This window comes from Rhododendron vialii, chromosome 8a (assembly GCF_030253575.1).
Source record: "Rhododendron vialii isolate Sample 1 chromosome 8a, ASM3025357v1".
Lineage (NCBI taxonomy): Eukaryota > Viridiplantae > Streptophyta > Magnoliopsida > Ericales > Ericaceae > Rhododendron > Rhododendron vialii.
The window spans coordinates 81,416-98,701 of NC_080564.1; the positions used below are offsets into that span (position 1 = coordinate 81,416).

Genomic DNA, 17,286 nt, shown 5'->3' on the forward strand with positions numbered 1-17,286 from the left:
CGTGAAAGGGCAAAGGCAGAAGAGTCAAAACGGCATCCCGCTTCACCAACAACAGGGGGCCCCTATCGTTACCTGTTATCTAATTCGGGAAGAGCCAGAGAAGAAATCTGAGAGAGGCTCAAATTTTCCTTCCCATTTTCACTCCCAAACACTAGATTTGAGCGGGACCAGGAGATCATATCCGGGGCGGCTCCAACTACGGCATCCAAACAGGCCGTTAAATTCTCTCCTCCCCGCCTCTTTTTTTTTAAGTAAACGAACGATGCATAAAAAAAATAAAAATTAGTCTTAGGTTCATTATGTGAATTTCATAAGCTCATAAATTCACTTATTAATTTTATAAGGTCTCAAGTTCATTTTAGGGTATTCTAAGAATTTAGGTACTTTCATAAGATTTAGAGTGCATTTTTTTTTGTTATAAAAACAGCACACAATAGGGTTTAGGCACTTTTATAAGATTTTAGAGTGCACTTTCTTATTGTAATGTTTTACAGCTCGTTTGGAACGGGATATTTCAAGAGAAAAGAAAGGGGACGGAGGGAGAAGTGATTCTCTCCCTCGTTTGGAAGGTCCTCGTTTGGAAGGTCCAGAAGGCGAGAGAGGGTGAGAGAAGGAGGGAGACGGGAACCCTTTCACACCCCAGTTCCGTTTCTCGCCAAAAGTGATGAGAATCCATGAGAAAGGGAGAGAGTGAAGCGAAAGAGACGCATGGGTGAGAGTAGATCTCACTTGCGCAACTTCCAGCAGCACGTGGGGTCCAATCTCTCGTCGGATCGTCATCGTACTTGCACCGTTATCTTTGTCTCGTCAAGGAAAAGCTACTTCTGTAATCAAAATTGAGTTTTGAACACTTTGATTTCGGACCAGTCGCCGGAGATAATGTTTGGTCACTAAAGAAGAGAGAAACAAAGAGTTTCAGGTCGCCAGAGATGGAATTGTAGTTCCTGGAGACGTGGAGAGAGTTTGATTTCTCACGGTTGTTTGGATGGGTGTGTGAGAAACCACAATGATAAGCACCCAATAATGCTTATTCTTGGTGCTTAAATCCTTAGTTTTATCGTATTTATGTTTATAAAGTTAGTGTTTTATTTGATATTGCATATAATGCATGCTTTTAGTGTTTTCAGGTAAATCGTGTGAATAAAGTACGCTTTAATGTCATGAATGATCCGAGTGCGTCCAAGTACCAGAGGAACTAAGGAAAACCCTGTTGGAAAAATGACTTTTCAAAAAAGTATCGATTTTCGAGATAAAAAATTGCGGTAATTGATCCTTGGATTTTTTTAAGAGCAACTTCAAATTTGTAAGGTTTTATTCGAAGATCAAGGTCATGTTTTAAGTCATTTCTTCTATAGAAAAGCATGTTGTTTTTTGTTTTACACTAAAAGCTGGGGGCCAACATTTTGATTGGATTGAAATCTCAAATTTCTGGTAATGGCATTGTTTCCAAATGGGGGGTACTTCCTTATTTTCATTAAATAAATTAGAGTAAAGAAACGGTAAAAGAAATGTTTAAAATGTAGTATTTACTTAAGTTTAGAAAATAAAAATAAGATGCTGTGAAAGCTGTTGGGTGCTGTGAAAGCTGTTGGGTGCTGTGGACGCTGCTGAGAGTTGTGAAGTTGAAGTTAGAGGCATCGGTATCGATACCATAGCAGAGGAGGTATCGGTACCAAGTGGGTTATAGGAAGCAGCTTAGTGATCTTGATACCGATACCATATCAGAGGAGGTAGCATCGGTATCGAGGGGCCTTTGGAGCAGATTTTCTAAGGTATCTTTGAGATATTTTGTGCACAAAACAAGGGCTTGTATAAAATTTCCTGTGATATCACAAATCCAAACAACTAGATTTTATTGCATTTTTAGATCTAGACTAGGATTTCTTTTCTTGTTACTTACTCTTACTTTTATTCTTCATTGTTCTTCATTTTTTTAGTTAAAAACCTACATTTTCTGCTTTAGTTAATTTTAGTTTGTGATTTTTGTTTCATTAAAGTTATAGCTACGCGCCCGATCTATAGTAATCTTAGGTTTATTTCAAGTTTCGTTGATTAAATATGTTTGCTAGATTTTGCCTTGCTTCTATCTTTCTAGATATGAGTGAGTAGTCTATAAGACTTGGTCATGGGGTGATTAGCACCTCATAACTTGAGTTAATATTGCTTTTCTCGTCATAAAGTTTCAACATTTGGTTTAGAAATCGAAATTAGTTCGGGTTTGATTGTCAAATTGTTAAAATGTTAACCTCCTTGATCATGTGTAGGCAAGAGCGTGCTACTTGCCACACATGATGCTTGAAGCTTTGTCGCTTGAGGCGTTTGCCAAGTGAATTCTAGAACTCGATCGATATTCGAACTGCAATTCTTTCAGGTTGAGAACCTTAGTTGTTGTAAAGACCCGTATTTTTTTTTTATATAATTAAAATGTTCATTAAATGCTTAATTGGGAAAATATGAATTTTATGGTGAATATTTGAATTGTGGTTTAAAATGATGCAATTGTTAGTAGAAGGATGTGTGTGTGATTTACAAAATATGTGATTATATATATAGTGGTGTGAGTGGTAGAAGATCATTTTTCTCCCAACTCTATCTCAAACTCTCGGCTCTCTCCACAATGTCTCTCTCTCTCTCTTGCTCACTCTCATAAAACTCTACCTTATACCTCCAAAACCTCAAAGATCAACCTTCATTCGACCTTCCAATCGCGTTCTTAGGCTCGAAATTCCTTGGGTTAAGCTTGGAGGAGAGGATTTCGGTTGATTTCAAAAGTTTGGAGTTAGGGCTCATTCGAATCTCTTGGGTTTCGCTCCTTGAATCGAGGTAGGAATTTCTAACTTTCTATGTATGTTTATGAGTTGATTCGGTGTCCAAAACTTGCTTTGGATTGTTGTTTGGAAGCCTTGTGTTTGCCTTTGAAAACTATCAATTCGTGCTAAAAAATCCAGGTGCTACATGTACCAGCATTTACCCCGGTACATGTAGCAAACCCTGATTTCTTTGATTTCTTTCATTGGGTACATGTAGCGCCCTTAACTGCTACATGTACCAAACTCAAATTGCATCTTCTGTTCGCTGGGTACATGTAGCGCCCTTAATTGCTACATATACCAAAACCCAGATTTTTCATTCTGTTTGTTGGGTACATGTAGCACCCTTAACTGCTACATGTACCAAACTGGAAATTTCTAAAAAGTTTTCCCCTTCATGGTTTGGAACCCCGATCGCTTCTAAACCCTTTCGGACACTTCCAAACCTATCTCAAGCATATTCAATTAAATTCCTACGATTGATTAATGTTATCTTTGGTCCATTGGTCTTCCGTTAGTAAGAAACGAATAGAGAATTACATGGTTAAGACTTTGTTAAAATGCATCCTATTAATTGTTAGTTACTTGGGTTACTTGTGAATATTTATGACTCGTTAGTCACATTGTTGACATGTTGTAAGATGTCTCTTATATGAGTGTGATCGTTTGGAAGTCATAGCTAGCATAGTGAATAAGAGAGTAGTCGTAGGTGTCGGAAGTTGGGGTAGGGAGTCTCGTAACGCAAGGGGTGATAATACGGAGACTCAAGTGGGTCACGTAACGCAAGGGATGGTAATACGGTGATCCAAGTTGTTAGGGTTTATGTAACGCAAGGGGTCAAAATACGATAACCTTCGTGATTATTATACAGTGACACAAGGGGTGAAAATACCGATGGTGGAAATTGGCGATAGAGAGCCGCTTCAAGATTGCTAGAGTTGTTAATGTCTTGTGAACTAGTTGGCATATTAAGACAAAGGCACATCTTAGAATGATCTTATTGGCACTCTTGTGAGTTCGTTGTTGACCATTAATTGAGCTGAATCACTTGACTTCATCCCTTCTACCCGTATCATTATATTCATACATAGAATTGGTAAAGATTTTCCTACTAAGCTAGTGTAGCTCAACCTAATTTTTCTTTTCAGGTTCAAACGCTGGACAATAGCTCGTATGCAATGTGTGCTTGGGAATGAAAGACTTATTGGAAGCTAACCTCATATAGTTACTTAAACATCTTTATTATTGACTTTCTTTTGATAAAAATGGGTCTGTAATTATTCATTCAAGAATTTCCTTTGACAAAACCTTTTGAAACTTATCAACTTGTTCGTACTCGTACTTAAGTTTATTTAGGGCCTGAGTGTCAAAGTTGTAAATCTTTAAACTTAGGGAATTGTTTGAAAAGTTAAGTGAATGAGAAATCTTTTGGGTATTATTCATGTTATGCGAAGACTTTTCAATAAAATGAGTTATTTATTTATGTATAAAACTGAGGGCGTGACAGTTGTGTACCTCAAATCGAGTAATTAGATGAGAAAAGTGGTTTGACATGAGTCGTGCGTGTTAGGATCTCCTAGACCTAGCCTTCCGTTTTATTCTAGTTTAATCTTCGTTTAATTTAGTTGTTTATTTTCCACCGCTTAAAATAAAACAAAATTAGCTATTTAAAGGCCAAAAACCTTACTGACATCTACAAATTCATCCAAACCGTAACAAATATTCCCTTGGGTACGATACTCGGTCTTCCGGATTATTATGCTTATCTCGACGTATTAAACCCTACGTTTGGGATGTTATTCCATTATATCGGAGATGACGAAGCACACAACCATCTCTTCTTTTTTCTCACTAATAAGAGAGACCACTCCCTTCTCTTTTCTTTTCTCACCTCCATAGCCAAAGGGGTTGTTAGTGGTTCAGGCACTTTTTAGGGTTTAGGGTTTTATGTACTTTCATATGGTACCCTAGGGTTTAGATTGTATGGACTTGTGGCTTTACAAAACTATTAAATGGATTTGTGAGTTTATGAAATGTCTACAGTGGACATATCACTAAATCTCGCGAACCTATAGATGAAGAGTTTACTAGGGTGTATAAGAGTATCTTCAATCCTTACCTATTTTACTACCCATACTCAAAATTTGAGTAAAAAGCTTAAAAACTATCTTCAATGTTATACCCATTTGCCTACCCATTTTAAGTTCTACCTATTTCTTCACCCAATTTGAAGAGACTCAAACCCATACTCATTTTTTTCAAAGCTCATTAATTACAAGTGTGTCACTCATTAATTTCAAGTATGTCATTCAAGAATAAATTTGGGTACAAATATGGGTTTAGCATTGGAGATGTCTTACCAAAATCAAACTCTGAAAGCTTTCTCTGGCATCTAAGAATGGCAACTGGGCGGGGCGGGTTTTTGCATACCTCGACCCGAAAATTATTTTCCGACCCCGGCCCCGCCCCGACCCCGACCGGGTTTTTTTGGGGTACCCCCGTTTCCGCCCCGATCAGAAAACGGGTTTACCAGCCCCGCCCCGTAAAAATTAAAAAAATTAAAGTATAAGTAAAAAAGTAAAAAAAAAAAAAAAGCTAAATAAAAATAAAAATTATCCAAAAAATAAAACTTTTGAAATTATTTTTGTATCTTTTGGTATCGCGGTTTTATCTAAACTTTTAATTGCCATCAATATTTTAGATACTTCATTCCATTTCTTCATGTGTAAAATTTTTTATAAATATTTTAAGAAAACTTATTAAAAAATTCACTAAACACCAATAAATATTAATTTTTATTTCTTTTTTAAATTTAATTAGCCTACTTGACAGTGAAGAGACATTGTTTTTTGAATTAATGCTAAAAAAATGAAAAGACATGTATATAAGTATATATACATATATAAATATATATATACACACACACACACACACACTGGGTCGGGTAATTTCAGGGTGGGTTTAGGAGCGGGGCACTTTTGCCCCGAATCCGAGCGGATTTGGGAAATTTTACCCCGACCCGATACCAAAAAATGGGGGTGGAAAGTGGGTTCGGGGTGGGGCGGGGCGGATTGCCATCCCTAGTGGCATCATTGACTCATATGTCGAGCAAAGTAAAATCCGAGTCCCTTTGTTGATTGGTAGCGCATGGATTTCTCATCTCCTCTTTGCCGATGACCTTCTCATGGCTAAAAACGGGCAAAGTTCCGCTACATCGTCTTCAACTGAAAGCAGCCTTATTAAAAAACCCCATCTGGAATGAGTTAAAAGAGGTTCGAGCCCACATATATAGAGTCAAAAGAGATATAGCATCTTCAGGTCTCCAGGACATCGATAGACAAAAAAGTATAATTAACTCAATTAAGTCCGCTCGAATTTACATCACACAGCGCCTGGTATCAACCTTGGCGTTGTCATGCCTAACTTTCTCAGCTTCCACATTCTCCATATAGTTATGGCAAATGCCGAGTTCCTATCAAATTTCTACCCAAATTTGGGTGAAAAAAAGGGTAAGAATTGGAGATGCTCTAATCCCTATCAAATTCGCATAATGTGATCAGTGGCGGAGCTATGTTGTGGCTCGGGGAGCCCCGACCCCGATACCCTGAGCTTCTGGGTTTTAAAATGTTATTAAATATAAATATATAATATTATTGATAATTATTCATGTATAACTACTTATTATCTTAATAATTTTAGTTTGATTTGATAAAAAAAACTGATTTTTTTACATTCTCATTTCTCAATTTTTTTTTCTAAATAAAAAATGAGCACGTAACAGTTGAAGTAGCATAAAGAAAAATACAAAATGATTGGTATACTTTAACTGCATCATGCTAGAATCATTTCAATGTACAAATATCATGTATTGAAAATCCAAAAACTTTATGATATAATAAGTATACGTTCTGATCAAAATATACATCTACTAAGTTGGCCCCCCGTATTCACAATCTTGGCTCCGCCACTGATGTGATAACGAAGGCTTATTTTGTATCCTACACACAGTATAAGTCTTCTGTGTACTAAAATCTTGGCACTAACAGAAAAAGATTTTGGCATTATCACTATCTTATTTTTATGTCTGTGGGAAATACAAATTCCTCACTAACCCCCTATGTAATATTGACAAAAAAATGAAAGAAATGCACTAGACATAGAGACTTGAATAAAACTACGGGTACTAAATGTGCACTGGGTTATGTAGGACTAAATGTGCACTAGGGTCTTACATAAAAAGATCGAAGTCGCTCAATTTGTTTAAAATATATTTTTACCAATATTCAATTGAGCTGATTTTTTTACATAAATATAAAAAATTATTTCAATCAAGTTTAGCTGCTCTTATCATTTGTGTGAAACTCATGTCACACAACCGAGTGTACGTTTGGTGTACCAAATGATGTAACCATAGTCAGACTTTAGAAAATTTGAGGGGCTCCATAATTTAATTTTGTACTTTATTCGCATCAATTGAAGTTTAGTTTGTGGAGAGGGCCAAGAGAGTTTGGCATCTATTTTCTGAGAGTTGACATGCCTATAAAAGAAGGCAGGCTATTTTGGGTTGAATTTTGATGAAATTTGTGCAATGGTGTTCCCGATCCTCTTTTGCATGCAGGAAGATACAGATGTACAATTATATTTCCTAACACTTTTTTGTGTTTGGCGAAGGGGATGGTGCTCCTCCTGGGTTGCTTTGGGTTGGGCGGAACAGTGGACATCCCTTCACTTTTCGAGCGTTTGGTCAACTGGATAGGGAATCCTATAGGAAATGCCTCTTCTGCATTTTAAATACAGGAATACAAGAACTGGGCAAAGAATGGCGTATATATATCCATCAGATAACCAATCTCAAATACTATCATACTCCGCGTATACGTGCCATGTTAGTTTTATGATGTTGAATCATTTCGACCTGTATTATTACCTCGGCCTCTGACTTTCAATTAAAAACCAGTAGAAAACTCTCTTAATATTTTAGTTTTGGTATGGAAAAACTCTACAAATACTACCATCTAGTCATCTACTGAATTGTCATCACACGCGTTGTGTGTACAGGGAAGCCTATATAAATGCTTTGTAAAGGTCTTGGTTCAACTGCACCCAGTGGGCATTCCCCATGCAACAATCCACCCACAATAAGAGAGAAAAATACTAGTAATTGAAGATGGTTGACCCAAACAAAACGTAAATAGTACGATTCTGAATATGAGAGAGAGAGAGAGAGAGAGAGAGAGAGAGAGAGAGAGAGAGAGAGAGAGAGAGAGAGAGGACATTTAAGATGTTTTAAAGGGTGTCATGCTTCCACTTCTGACACACGTATCCATTTAAGTTTCTGATAACCGTAACTGGGAAACAACTTCGCTGCACCAAACATACTTTTGCCATTTCCGCACACTAACAAATTTACATAGTACAAGTAATAACAAGATCGAAATCGCTGCCAAAAAATTCAGCTAGCTATGATCAATATGTAGAGACCAATAAAGATAACAGGCATTGACAGAAAAGTGACCGCGACAGAAGTCCAATAGACAAGCAGACAATGATATAAGGAGAGTGAGAGGAAGTTCCACATCAACTCCAGATTCACCTTGATCGCGTTTTTCCTTTACAAAATACACTATCATGTGACTGCTTACATTTGTTTTAAAAAAAAAATAGACTGCTAATAAGCATCAAGCAAAGCCTGCTCCTATTACAAAAATATGGTGAACAACTGAAAACAAGAAAAGGACTGGGACTTCTCACCACTTAACCCCTTTTTCTCTCCTCGAAATAACACTACTGGCCTCATCAGAGCCCAGAGGTTTCAAAGCAACAATAGTAGAGTGAGTAGCATATCTAAGCTCAGAACAAGTGCATGGAGAAACTTTATTCAGATTTGCCAAAAACTATCTTTTTCCCCTAATAATAAGATGACGAATCTGGCCTTGTAGTTTCAGCTGTGCTAATAACATTATTTTCCTATCATTAACAAATTTAAGCATCTCATATCGAACATAGAGAAGATTACCAAAAACTTTACCACATCTGAGAGAGAGAACTGTGCAACAAGCAGCAAGTGAATATCATCCGTGTCAACCATTGATGGTAGTAATCCATATTCCAGACTTTCATAAGGATCCAAAGCATGGCAGCCCAAAAGTTTGTAAATGTTTACACAGCATTCTAATGACTCAGCCTGTCAAATAGAGATATGGAAGCACATTAGAATATTATTCCTCCAAACACTTTACAGATTATGCAATTTAAAACAAGAAGTTAGCACTTTGGAATCACACAAGTTCAGAGGAAAATGTGTATTCAAGCGAAAAATCTTAGTCCCAACAGTGAATCAATCAATATAACAGAGCTATGCAGTTCAGAAGTTTCAGATTCCTGGAACTTCGTTCTTCTCTTAGTGGGCTTTTGCCTTGAACCGGTCAGTGGATCTTGCTTTATAAACCAAATGAAGCCCAGATAAGATGAATTTTACAGTAAACACACCATTAGACATGAAACAGATGGAGATGTTTTGAGTTATGAAGCACAAACACGCCTAAATGAGTGTTGCATGACTCACATCTAGGTCAGACAAGTGAAAGACACAGACACGCCAAGGACACAGACACGTGACGTGTCCTAAATTTTCCCTAAACTTCATTGCAAAAAAACATGTTTGCTGTGCCTGTAAGGTACACATGGGTTGTTTAGACAATTAAAAATATTTCAGCACAAATTTTACCAGAGTACAGAACAATGGGGTATAAATTCAGAAGCAAAAAAACAACCCTTATATCAATCGAAGAACACCAAAGTAAGCATGTCAAAGCTTTACATATGAACAAAGCAAAAGCCACCTGCTATAACATCATCGACTAGATGCCAAGGTCACGAGTTCAAATCCTACATCACAAGTGTCAACTAGAAGCCAGTGTCAGTAAACACAATACAGTTACCTTCGAAAAAACCAGTATATTGCTCGACTATAAAGGAAACCTAATCTTCCTAATGCTTACTCCTGACAGATCCACAAGGTAGCAGCACAAACAGAGTTATGTAACTATATTCTGCTACTGAGTTTCTCTCACAATGGATCGACAATACAAATATCCCCTAATTGTATGAAAGAATTTGAAAATGTTCTTCCTTCTTCCTACTAATTGCTAAACATTATCTCAAACTAATTCCATCTGGACTAAATAGGACTACGAAATATGAAAGGATTTTACATACCCTCTAAGTGCACATCACTGAACATTCAGGACATCCTCCAGTGATCACCTAAAATTTAGCATGCAAATTTAGTAGAAGTGAACATATCGAGCAGCATCTATAGCATGGCAGGCTCTTTCGAGGCCACCCTCAATGCATGAAAAAAGGACCTTATTTCAAATGCCCACGTGTTACACATATAATCTTGGGGTAGAAAAATCTCTTAGGTTCGAACCTATAACCTTAAGGTTATCAAGCCGAGTAAAGGGCAAATAAGTTAATCCTACTTTGTTCTTATGGATTGAATCATCCCCAATCTCTTCATCGTTATCCTTATTAGTCATCAAACCTCCTTTTTTGTATCCCATAGCTCCAATCTTCTACTATTATTTGTTAGGTCTACATCGAATATTACAAAATTTACCTTACACATTTAGTTCTATTCCTACTCACTCTAAACCACTTCGACTGCCATGCTCCTCTCTAGATTTCTAATTTCGCATCAACTCCTCTTTTTGTTTCTTCCATAAGACCATATAATCTGCGATCTGCAGACTATGAAGCATGTGTACAAGTGCTGATACGATATAGGTCTTTGTCCGGTCCGAAAAAGGCCAGAATTACTTCCTGCCCCCTTTCTTATTATTATGCTTCAGGTTGCTATGCTAGCTCAGGAAGATTGACTGCCCTGAGCGCTCAGATAACAAGAGGTGGAAGGCACTGTACTCTTTATTCGGCATAAGTATGAATACGAGATATTGTACGTCAATACGATAGAACCTACAAAAAGTAGAGTCAGGGAACAGTTGGGCTGCGGATGGATCAGATAACAAGAGGGGGAAGGCACTGTACTCTTTATTGGCAAACAAGAGTATGAGATATACTACGTCGATACGACAGAACCTACAAAGAGTATAGTCTGGGTAGGGTTGGACTGCAGATGTATAGAATATGTTTTATGATATACATGAATGTACCACATGTAGGATTTGCATCTGATATAAAGAAAATATCATAATGACTAAGGTGAATAAGAATCCAACATACGAACCATGGTTTAATGCCAAAACTAAGGTACAAATAAGAGTTTAATCTCATTACATAAAAGAACTCAAGAGACCAGAATCTTTATTCTACAGACATGCTAAGCATAGAACTAAAATCTGATCAAGTTAGCTTCATCTCTGTATAAAAAATATAAATACAATCTGGATGGAGTAAACATGGAATGGTACAAAAAAAAAATTTTGAAAAATCGAGGTACGTATTTGACGTACCTGGTACCCAGTACGTTACGGGTACGAGTATGACGCGGTTTTAGAATTAACCATACTTCCAAGTACGCGAATAACAAATAACATGGAAAATCATCTTGAATATATCTAATCAACTCATCTTTAAGAAAGGAAAACAAATCAAGACTCGAGGTCAGGAATGGAACTAGAATTTCCTACCTAGGGGGCCATAATATGAACAACAAGATTTTGAAAATTTGAGATTGAGAAGCCCGAACACAAAACTAACATCAAAATAGAACTTGATATCAAACACAAGATCTATGAGGGCTTAACAAACATAAACAATTGAAAAGATAAAGAACGATCAAGTCTGTACTATCAAAATGGAATTCAACTTTCTTTAGATCTCGAAAATCATCAATGACCAAGTCTGTTCTTTTAGTTCCACGCATGGGAATGGGTACTTTCTTGCAGGTAATCTCGTTGTAGTCCCAAACCCATCATTGATGCCCTTTATAATTGATGTACCCACCATTTTATCAAGAACTCCATGGCAGAGGTATTCATCTTCCTGCACATAAATGACGGAGAAAAGCTACTTTGAGGGTGGCTTTTCGGCCTGGGCAGCATCTTGTGAAGCTATGTTGACTATGGACAATCTCAGGAAAAGGCAAAAGCTGGCAACAACTGGTGTTTCATGTGAAAATGGTTGGAGGAATCTGTGATTGCCAATTTGCCACTGAATTGTGGACTCGTTCTAAGTACCCACTTTATGATTGAAAGCAATGATTGGAAACCAAAAATTTGAAGAAGTGGTAGGTCCAGAGGTCTCTGAGGTTTGTTGGCGGACAGCAGCTTTATGCCTATTATAGACAGTTTGGAGAGAGCACAACAGAATATTGAGCTCACAATTAGTACCTGGAATGATTTATGCTCCTTCCCATTTTCTCCACTGAGACAGGAGTGTTCTTGTGTCGATAAGAAAGAGAGGAGTTCCCTTTGAATCTTCCGTAGTTTCCATAACAATATACACATTCCCCTCAATGCAAAGCATCTAGTACTTCCATTTTCGTAAAGGGCTCACCGCCTAAAGGTATCTTTTATTCATGAATTATTGCTTATACGAAAAACAATTTATGCAGTAAATCCATGAGGTATATCCTATTCCGAGACAGCTTTGTGTAATACCTCAACAAAAGTGACTACATTTAACCAAATTTGTACGTAGCACTGCACGACTTATTATCGTGAACAATAAAAGCGTGCCAGTCATCCAAAGTCATAACTCATAAGCCTTCCAGAATATCACACTAAAGGGTCAAAAGAAAGTGTTGTGCACATTGATGGTGTATTACAATAACATTTGAGTATGCACATAAGTTTATACACGTCTCAAATCCCTAGAGATAAAAAGAATCAAAGGAGTAGAAGCTTATGCCCTCATCATGACACTGGAACAAAAATCAGGACATAGAGAAATGAACCACAAAAAGCATCATTGAAGAAAAGCTTGTGAAGCAGTAATTGGTATCCAGCATGCACACTAAGGAATTTAAGGAAGGCATCACCAAACATATCTTCAGCAAAAGAATCAATCTCAACCAACTACCAACCAAAAGAGGACTAGGAAAAGAGAAGAAAAGACTGCATATTCATTAACATATGGTCTGATAATTTCAAACCTTGGTGAAGACAGACAAGTTGAAGTGTTTGAGAAGCCAACGAAAACATTTGAGTAGGACTTTGTTAAATATGAGAAGTTTGCAATGGGAGGTAGAGCAGGCACCCTTTCACCCTTCTTCAGAAGCTCTGTCAAATTAAGCCTCCGCAAGGTCAAAACAACCCTGGACTCCTTCCATATGAATGCAAGTAATCCACCTTGAATCACAAATAGTGAACCAGGCTTTGAGCCAGGGTATCGAAAACCATACCCATTTGCAATACCTTCCCCCACAAAGGCATGCTTAACATCAACGGGAAGGGAATCTCCATCACTAGCCCAAGGGAACGGCTCAAGGGAAGGTTCATCTACATTCACTATAAACACGGCAGACCCATTTGGATGCAAAACATAATGTGTTCCTTCTAATATCTTTGTAGCAATGAGAAGTTGTTGCCCTTGGGATTCTTCATAAGAGAGCAAAAAAAAGAACAAAGCTTTTCCAGGTTTGTCTGTAGTAGGCCTCCCTGGAGGCCACCCAAAAGTCCCTCCCCATAGACCCGCATATTCTTGGCCTGATTTTGGGGCCCGCAGAGGCAACTTGTAAAGTGCAAATCGACTGTCATGCATACTTGGCCAAGCTCTATAAGAAGACAACTTCAATGTCGAGGCATGTAAAGTCAATGCTACCATATCACCTGACTGCAAAAACTCATGTAGTTGGGCATGCTTATTGTCATTGCTTGAACAACCACTTCTCCAAATTTCACTTTTACCATAGATTGAGCTTGATTTTCCAAGGATCTGTTTAAGTCCATCCCTAAAATAACCACCAAGGGTTTTTCTTTTGGTCCATTGTGCATGACCATCATTGCTATTGAGAGAACTACGAAAACCACTTGAACGATCAAGACTATTCCTGATCTCACTTAATTCCAACTGGGTGGGATCTGGATACAGCTCAGGATCGCCCTTCTGATCAATGCAATCCCCACCAAGCTTGCATAGTTGGATAAGTAAGAGTCTCCGATCACATAAAAGTGCCATGTCCTGGTCAAAACTCTCCTCATCACCTCTCAAACAAGGAAAGATTAGCGCATTTGCTGGATCAGGTACCTTCAAACGGATTTGGCTGGTAACAATCTCGATTAGCTTTCTTCTATCTCCAAATGCCAATCGGCTGAAGGGAACCGGCGCCGCATTCCTTCCTACAACTCTTTGTAATCTTGAAAGCTCACTATCTGGTCGAGAAATTTTTCTGGATGACTCCTCCTCAAAATAATGAGCAAAGCTTTTACTATGAACTAATTTTCCCCCACTCCTCTGTTGCATTGGTTCAACCTCAAGCAACAGCACATTGCACATCCTGTCAACGGGCTTGAGTGAACCAGGATAAAGGTAGTCATTTTCTCCCTCCCTCCCATGTAGGAAAAATGTGGCAGAACCATCGGAATCCGCAATGATTTCAAAAACTGGAGCCCACAGAATAGGACCCTCTTCAATACCCAATGGACCAAGTTCTTGTGGGATGATCCGGCAACCAACAACCGAAATGAATCCAAACATGACATAAACAACATTACCAAGCTCTGGGTTTTGGTGAACCCAAATCCCAAGTAAGGGTTGAACACTGACAAGGAACCGGCATAGAGCCTTGTAAGAGGCAACACCCTTTCGCCACTCAACAAGGTCAAGCGGTGGAACAACTCCCATCAGGTCACATTGGGTGAACCAAATCTTATCAGAAGATGCGAGAGCATAAAGGTTCTGGCAGCAGGACCCTAGATTACATATGTCTCTCGGAGAGAGGGACTGGGTGACTATGGCAAACACATCCTCGGGCAGAGCTAGAAGCAAGCTCGACCCACAGTGATGACACAACATAACAGAGCAGATGAATTTTACTACTTCTAATAGGGTTATCTACGCTTGTATTATATGATTAAACCACAGGTTCCACCACATACAAGAAAATCTGAAACAAAAAAAATACACCCAAAACGGATGAACAGAAAAATCGACTGAAACCTTCAAAGCCTCCCAAACAGAAACCCTATACAAAGTAACAAGAGCAAATTTTGAAACCCAGACCTGGTAATGAAATGGATTTTTTTCTCCCTCAAGTCTTCCAATTATTGCCTCGCAGAGAGAGAGAGAGAGAGAGAGAGAGAGAGAGAGACGGGAACTAAAGATCTGGGTTCAATTCAGATTCTTCAATCCCTGCAAGTACGAATGGAATGTGAACAGCGAATGAAAATGCCCAAATAGAGGACTTGAAGATTCTCAAAATTCACAATTCATCGGATAGTTTCCGGATTGATAATGAATACCTACAACTTGATGAAGTCGCAAGTCATTGCCAATTGAATCAGAAAACACCATGCATTACAAGGAACAAGGACTATAATTACAAGAACTTCAGTGGGGGTGCTCCCTATGCGCAGGCCACCCCAATAGTGGAGCTTAAAAAAGACAACTACTTCTACAAGCCAACCACCATAAAGTCCAAAAGCACTCTTGACTCGCTGCCTACCACCACAGCCCACATACACAGTGTTTGTTCAAATTTTAACAGAAGGAATCCAAAAGCGTCAGATCATTCTTTCTGTACAGTGAAGTTATGAAGATCTATATAATAATCATTCTTGCTAGTACTTGCTACTGATCTGATCCTTGTTTTTCTGGGCACAGGTGATGATCTTTGTTCGGGGTCAGACCAGGTAGGGTTTTTTTTTTTTTTTTTCCCCCCCCTATTCTTAGCCAAAATAGTGAGTTGTACTATTTGCATAACTGTACTTGAGTAACATCTAACCACTAAAGTATAACTACAGTAATTTTTAATATAAGTGGTGCAAGAGTTATTTCATATACACTAGATCAAAAAGAAAAATAAGGGAAAAAATTACTTCCATCCTCCTTTTATTTAGAATCTAGTATTTTATTTTGGAATGTTCTTTAATAAGTGTCCATAACTTCTAGAGTGTAATAATGATATCTTTATAAAAAGTTAAATTTAGGAATTAGAACTCTTAAAAAAAGACGGAGAAAGTACTAGACAAAAATAACTCTCATAAAATTTGAACCTAGACATCTTGCTTTAAAATACTTGCACAAACCACTAATGCCAAATCTCTATTTATGTTGAAACAAGAAACAGTTATATATACTTTTGAAAAACTCTCGTTTTTACACACGTATGTTGTGCAAGGCGTGAATACGTTTGCAAGCGTTGGTTGATTGAGTGCGAGTGTACCAAAACTTGTAGCGCCTAACTTGGATGATGATTGCTGTGAATCTTGACTTCTAACTCGTAGAGCGATTGTGTGTGATCCAAAGGATAAAGATCACAAGTTAGTTCGTGATTTGCCACACGGTTGTGAACTTAGAATTTCTTAGTCGTATAGGAAAGATAACATAAAACGTAAAACTTTATTATATTGGATTAATAAAGTTGTGGGTACAAGTAAAGTAAATCCAAATTACTTGAAGAAGTAAGTTGAATGGGGTTGAGTACAAGTACTTGGATATGTCTACTTTGCTGAAAGTAGGAAAGTTTTTGAAGCGCTGAGATTAATTGGCGCTAGACTTGTTTTTCTTCGTTGAAACTAGTATTTATAGACAAATACCAAGCTGGTCCAGGTCTAAATCAGGTTTTCCGCTTTCTCTACAAGCTGCCAAGTGTCCTATGTTCCTAAATTAACTCCCCACTACCGCGGTTATGAGCAGTTTATCACCATATTGGATCCGAAAAGTGGTTATTTGAGCAAACCATCTCCTAAAATCACGAAAACATGTGTCATGGGGCCATTTTACTCATTCAAATGGCCTTGTATTATTTTTCCCGTAAGTAAAAAAATATTCGGCACATATCGCTTCACATGGATTTTTGTTAATCAGGCCTTGTTTTGAATCACAAAACTAATGTGGCCTATTAATTTTTAGCCCGAGAGAACAATAAATATCGGCCTAATTTAATTGATACTTAATTAAATGGCCCTTCAGCGCCAAGGTTTGGTGCAAAAAATGGGTATAAACAACTTCATATGTTCTGTAAAGTTGATCTCTTACGAAACCAGATGCAATTCTTGAAGCGTCTTTCCACCAAGGATAGAATAGCCAATTGAGGGATATCCATTAATCCCGTATGTGTGTTGTGTATGACTTGTGAAGAGTCTTATGCCCGTTTGTTTTTTGATTGCCAATTTTCTATGATGATCTAAAGTTGTGTTTTGTGTAAAAATAACATTTTCAGAGGGCCTCTTCGTTTGAATCAAGAGTTTGTTTGGGCTGGTGCTCAATAGAAAGGTAAAAGTTTTTATAATACTGTATACAATTTTCTAGCTGCAGGGATTTTTGATGTGATTAGAGCCAAGCTTTGTTC

General features: G+C 37.8%; 1 protein-coding gene across 4 annotated transcripts; it reads right to left on the minus strand.

Annotated features, from left to right (window-relative positions):
• Positions 1-8,332: 8,332 nt before the first annotated feature.
• LOC131336086 (F-box protein At5g39450-like) lies at positions 8,333-15,552 on the minus strand. 4 transcript variants are annotated; one of them, XM_058371742.1, is made up of 3 exons: positions 15,240-15,547; positions 12,928-15,125; positions 8,333-8,994 (listed from the first exon to the last, which is right to left on the minus strand). In XM_058371742.1, exons 2-3 carry the CDS (start codon positions 14,787-14,789, stop codon positions 8,982-8,984), a joined length of 1,875 nt encoding a protein of 624 aa, XP_058227725.1. In that variant the 5' UTR covers positions 14,790-15,125; positions 15,240-15,547; the 3' UTR covers positions 8,333-8,981. The 4 variants fall into 4 exon arrangements, with proteins under 4 accessions (XP_058227725.1, XP_058227724.1, XP_058227722.1 ...); XM_058371741.1 differs by lacking the exon at positions 8,333-8,994 and having other exon boundaries at positions 9,007-15,125; positions 15,240-15,552; XM_058371739.1 differs by lacking the exon at positions 8,333-8,994 and having other exon boundaries at positions 9,007-15,125; positions 15,236-15,552.
• Between the last annotated feature and the right edge of the window lie 1,734 nt (positions 15,553-17,286).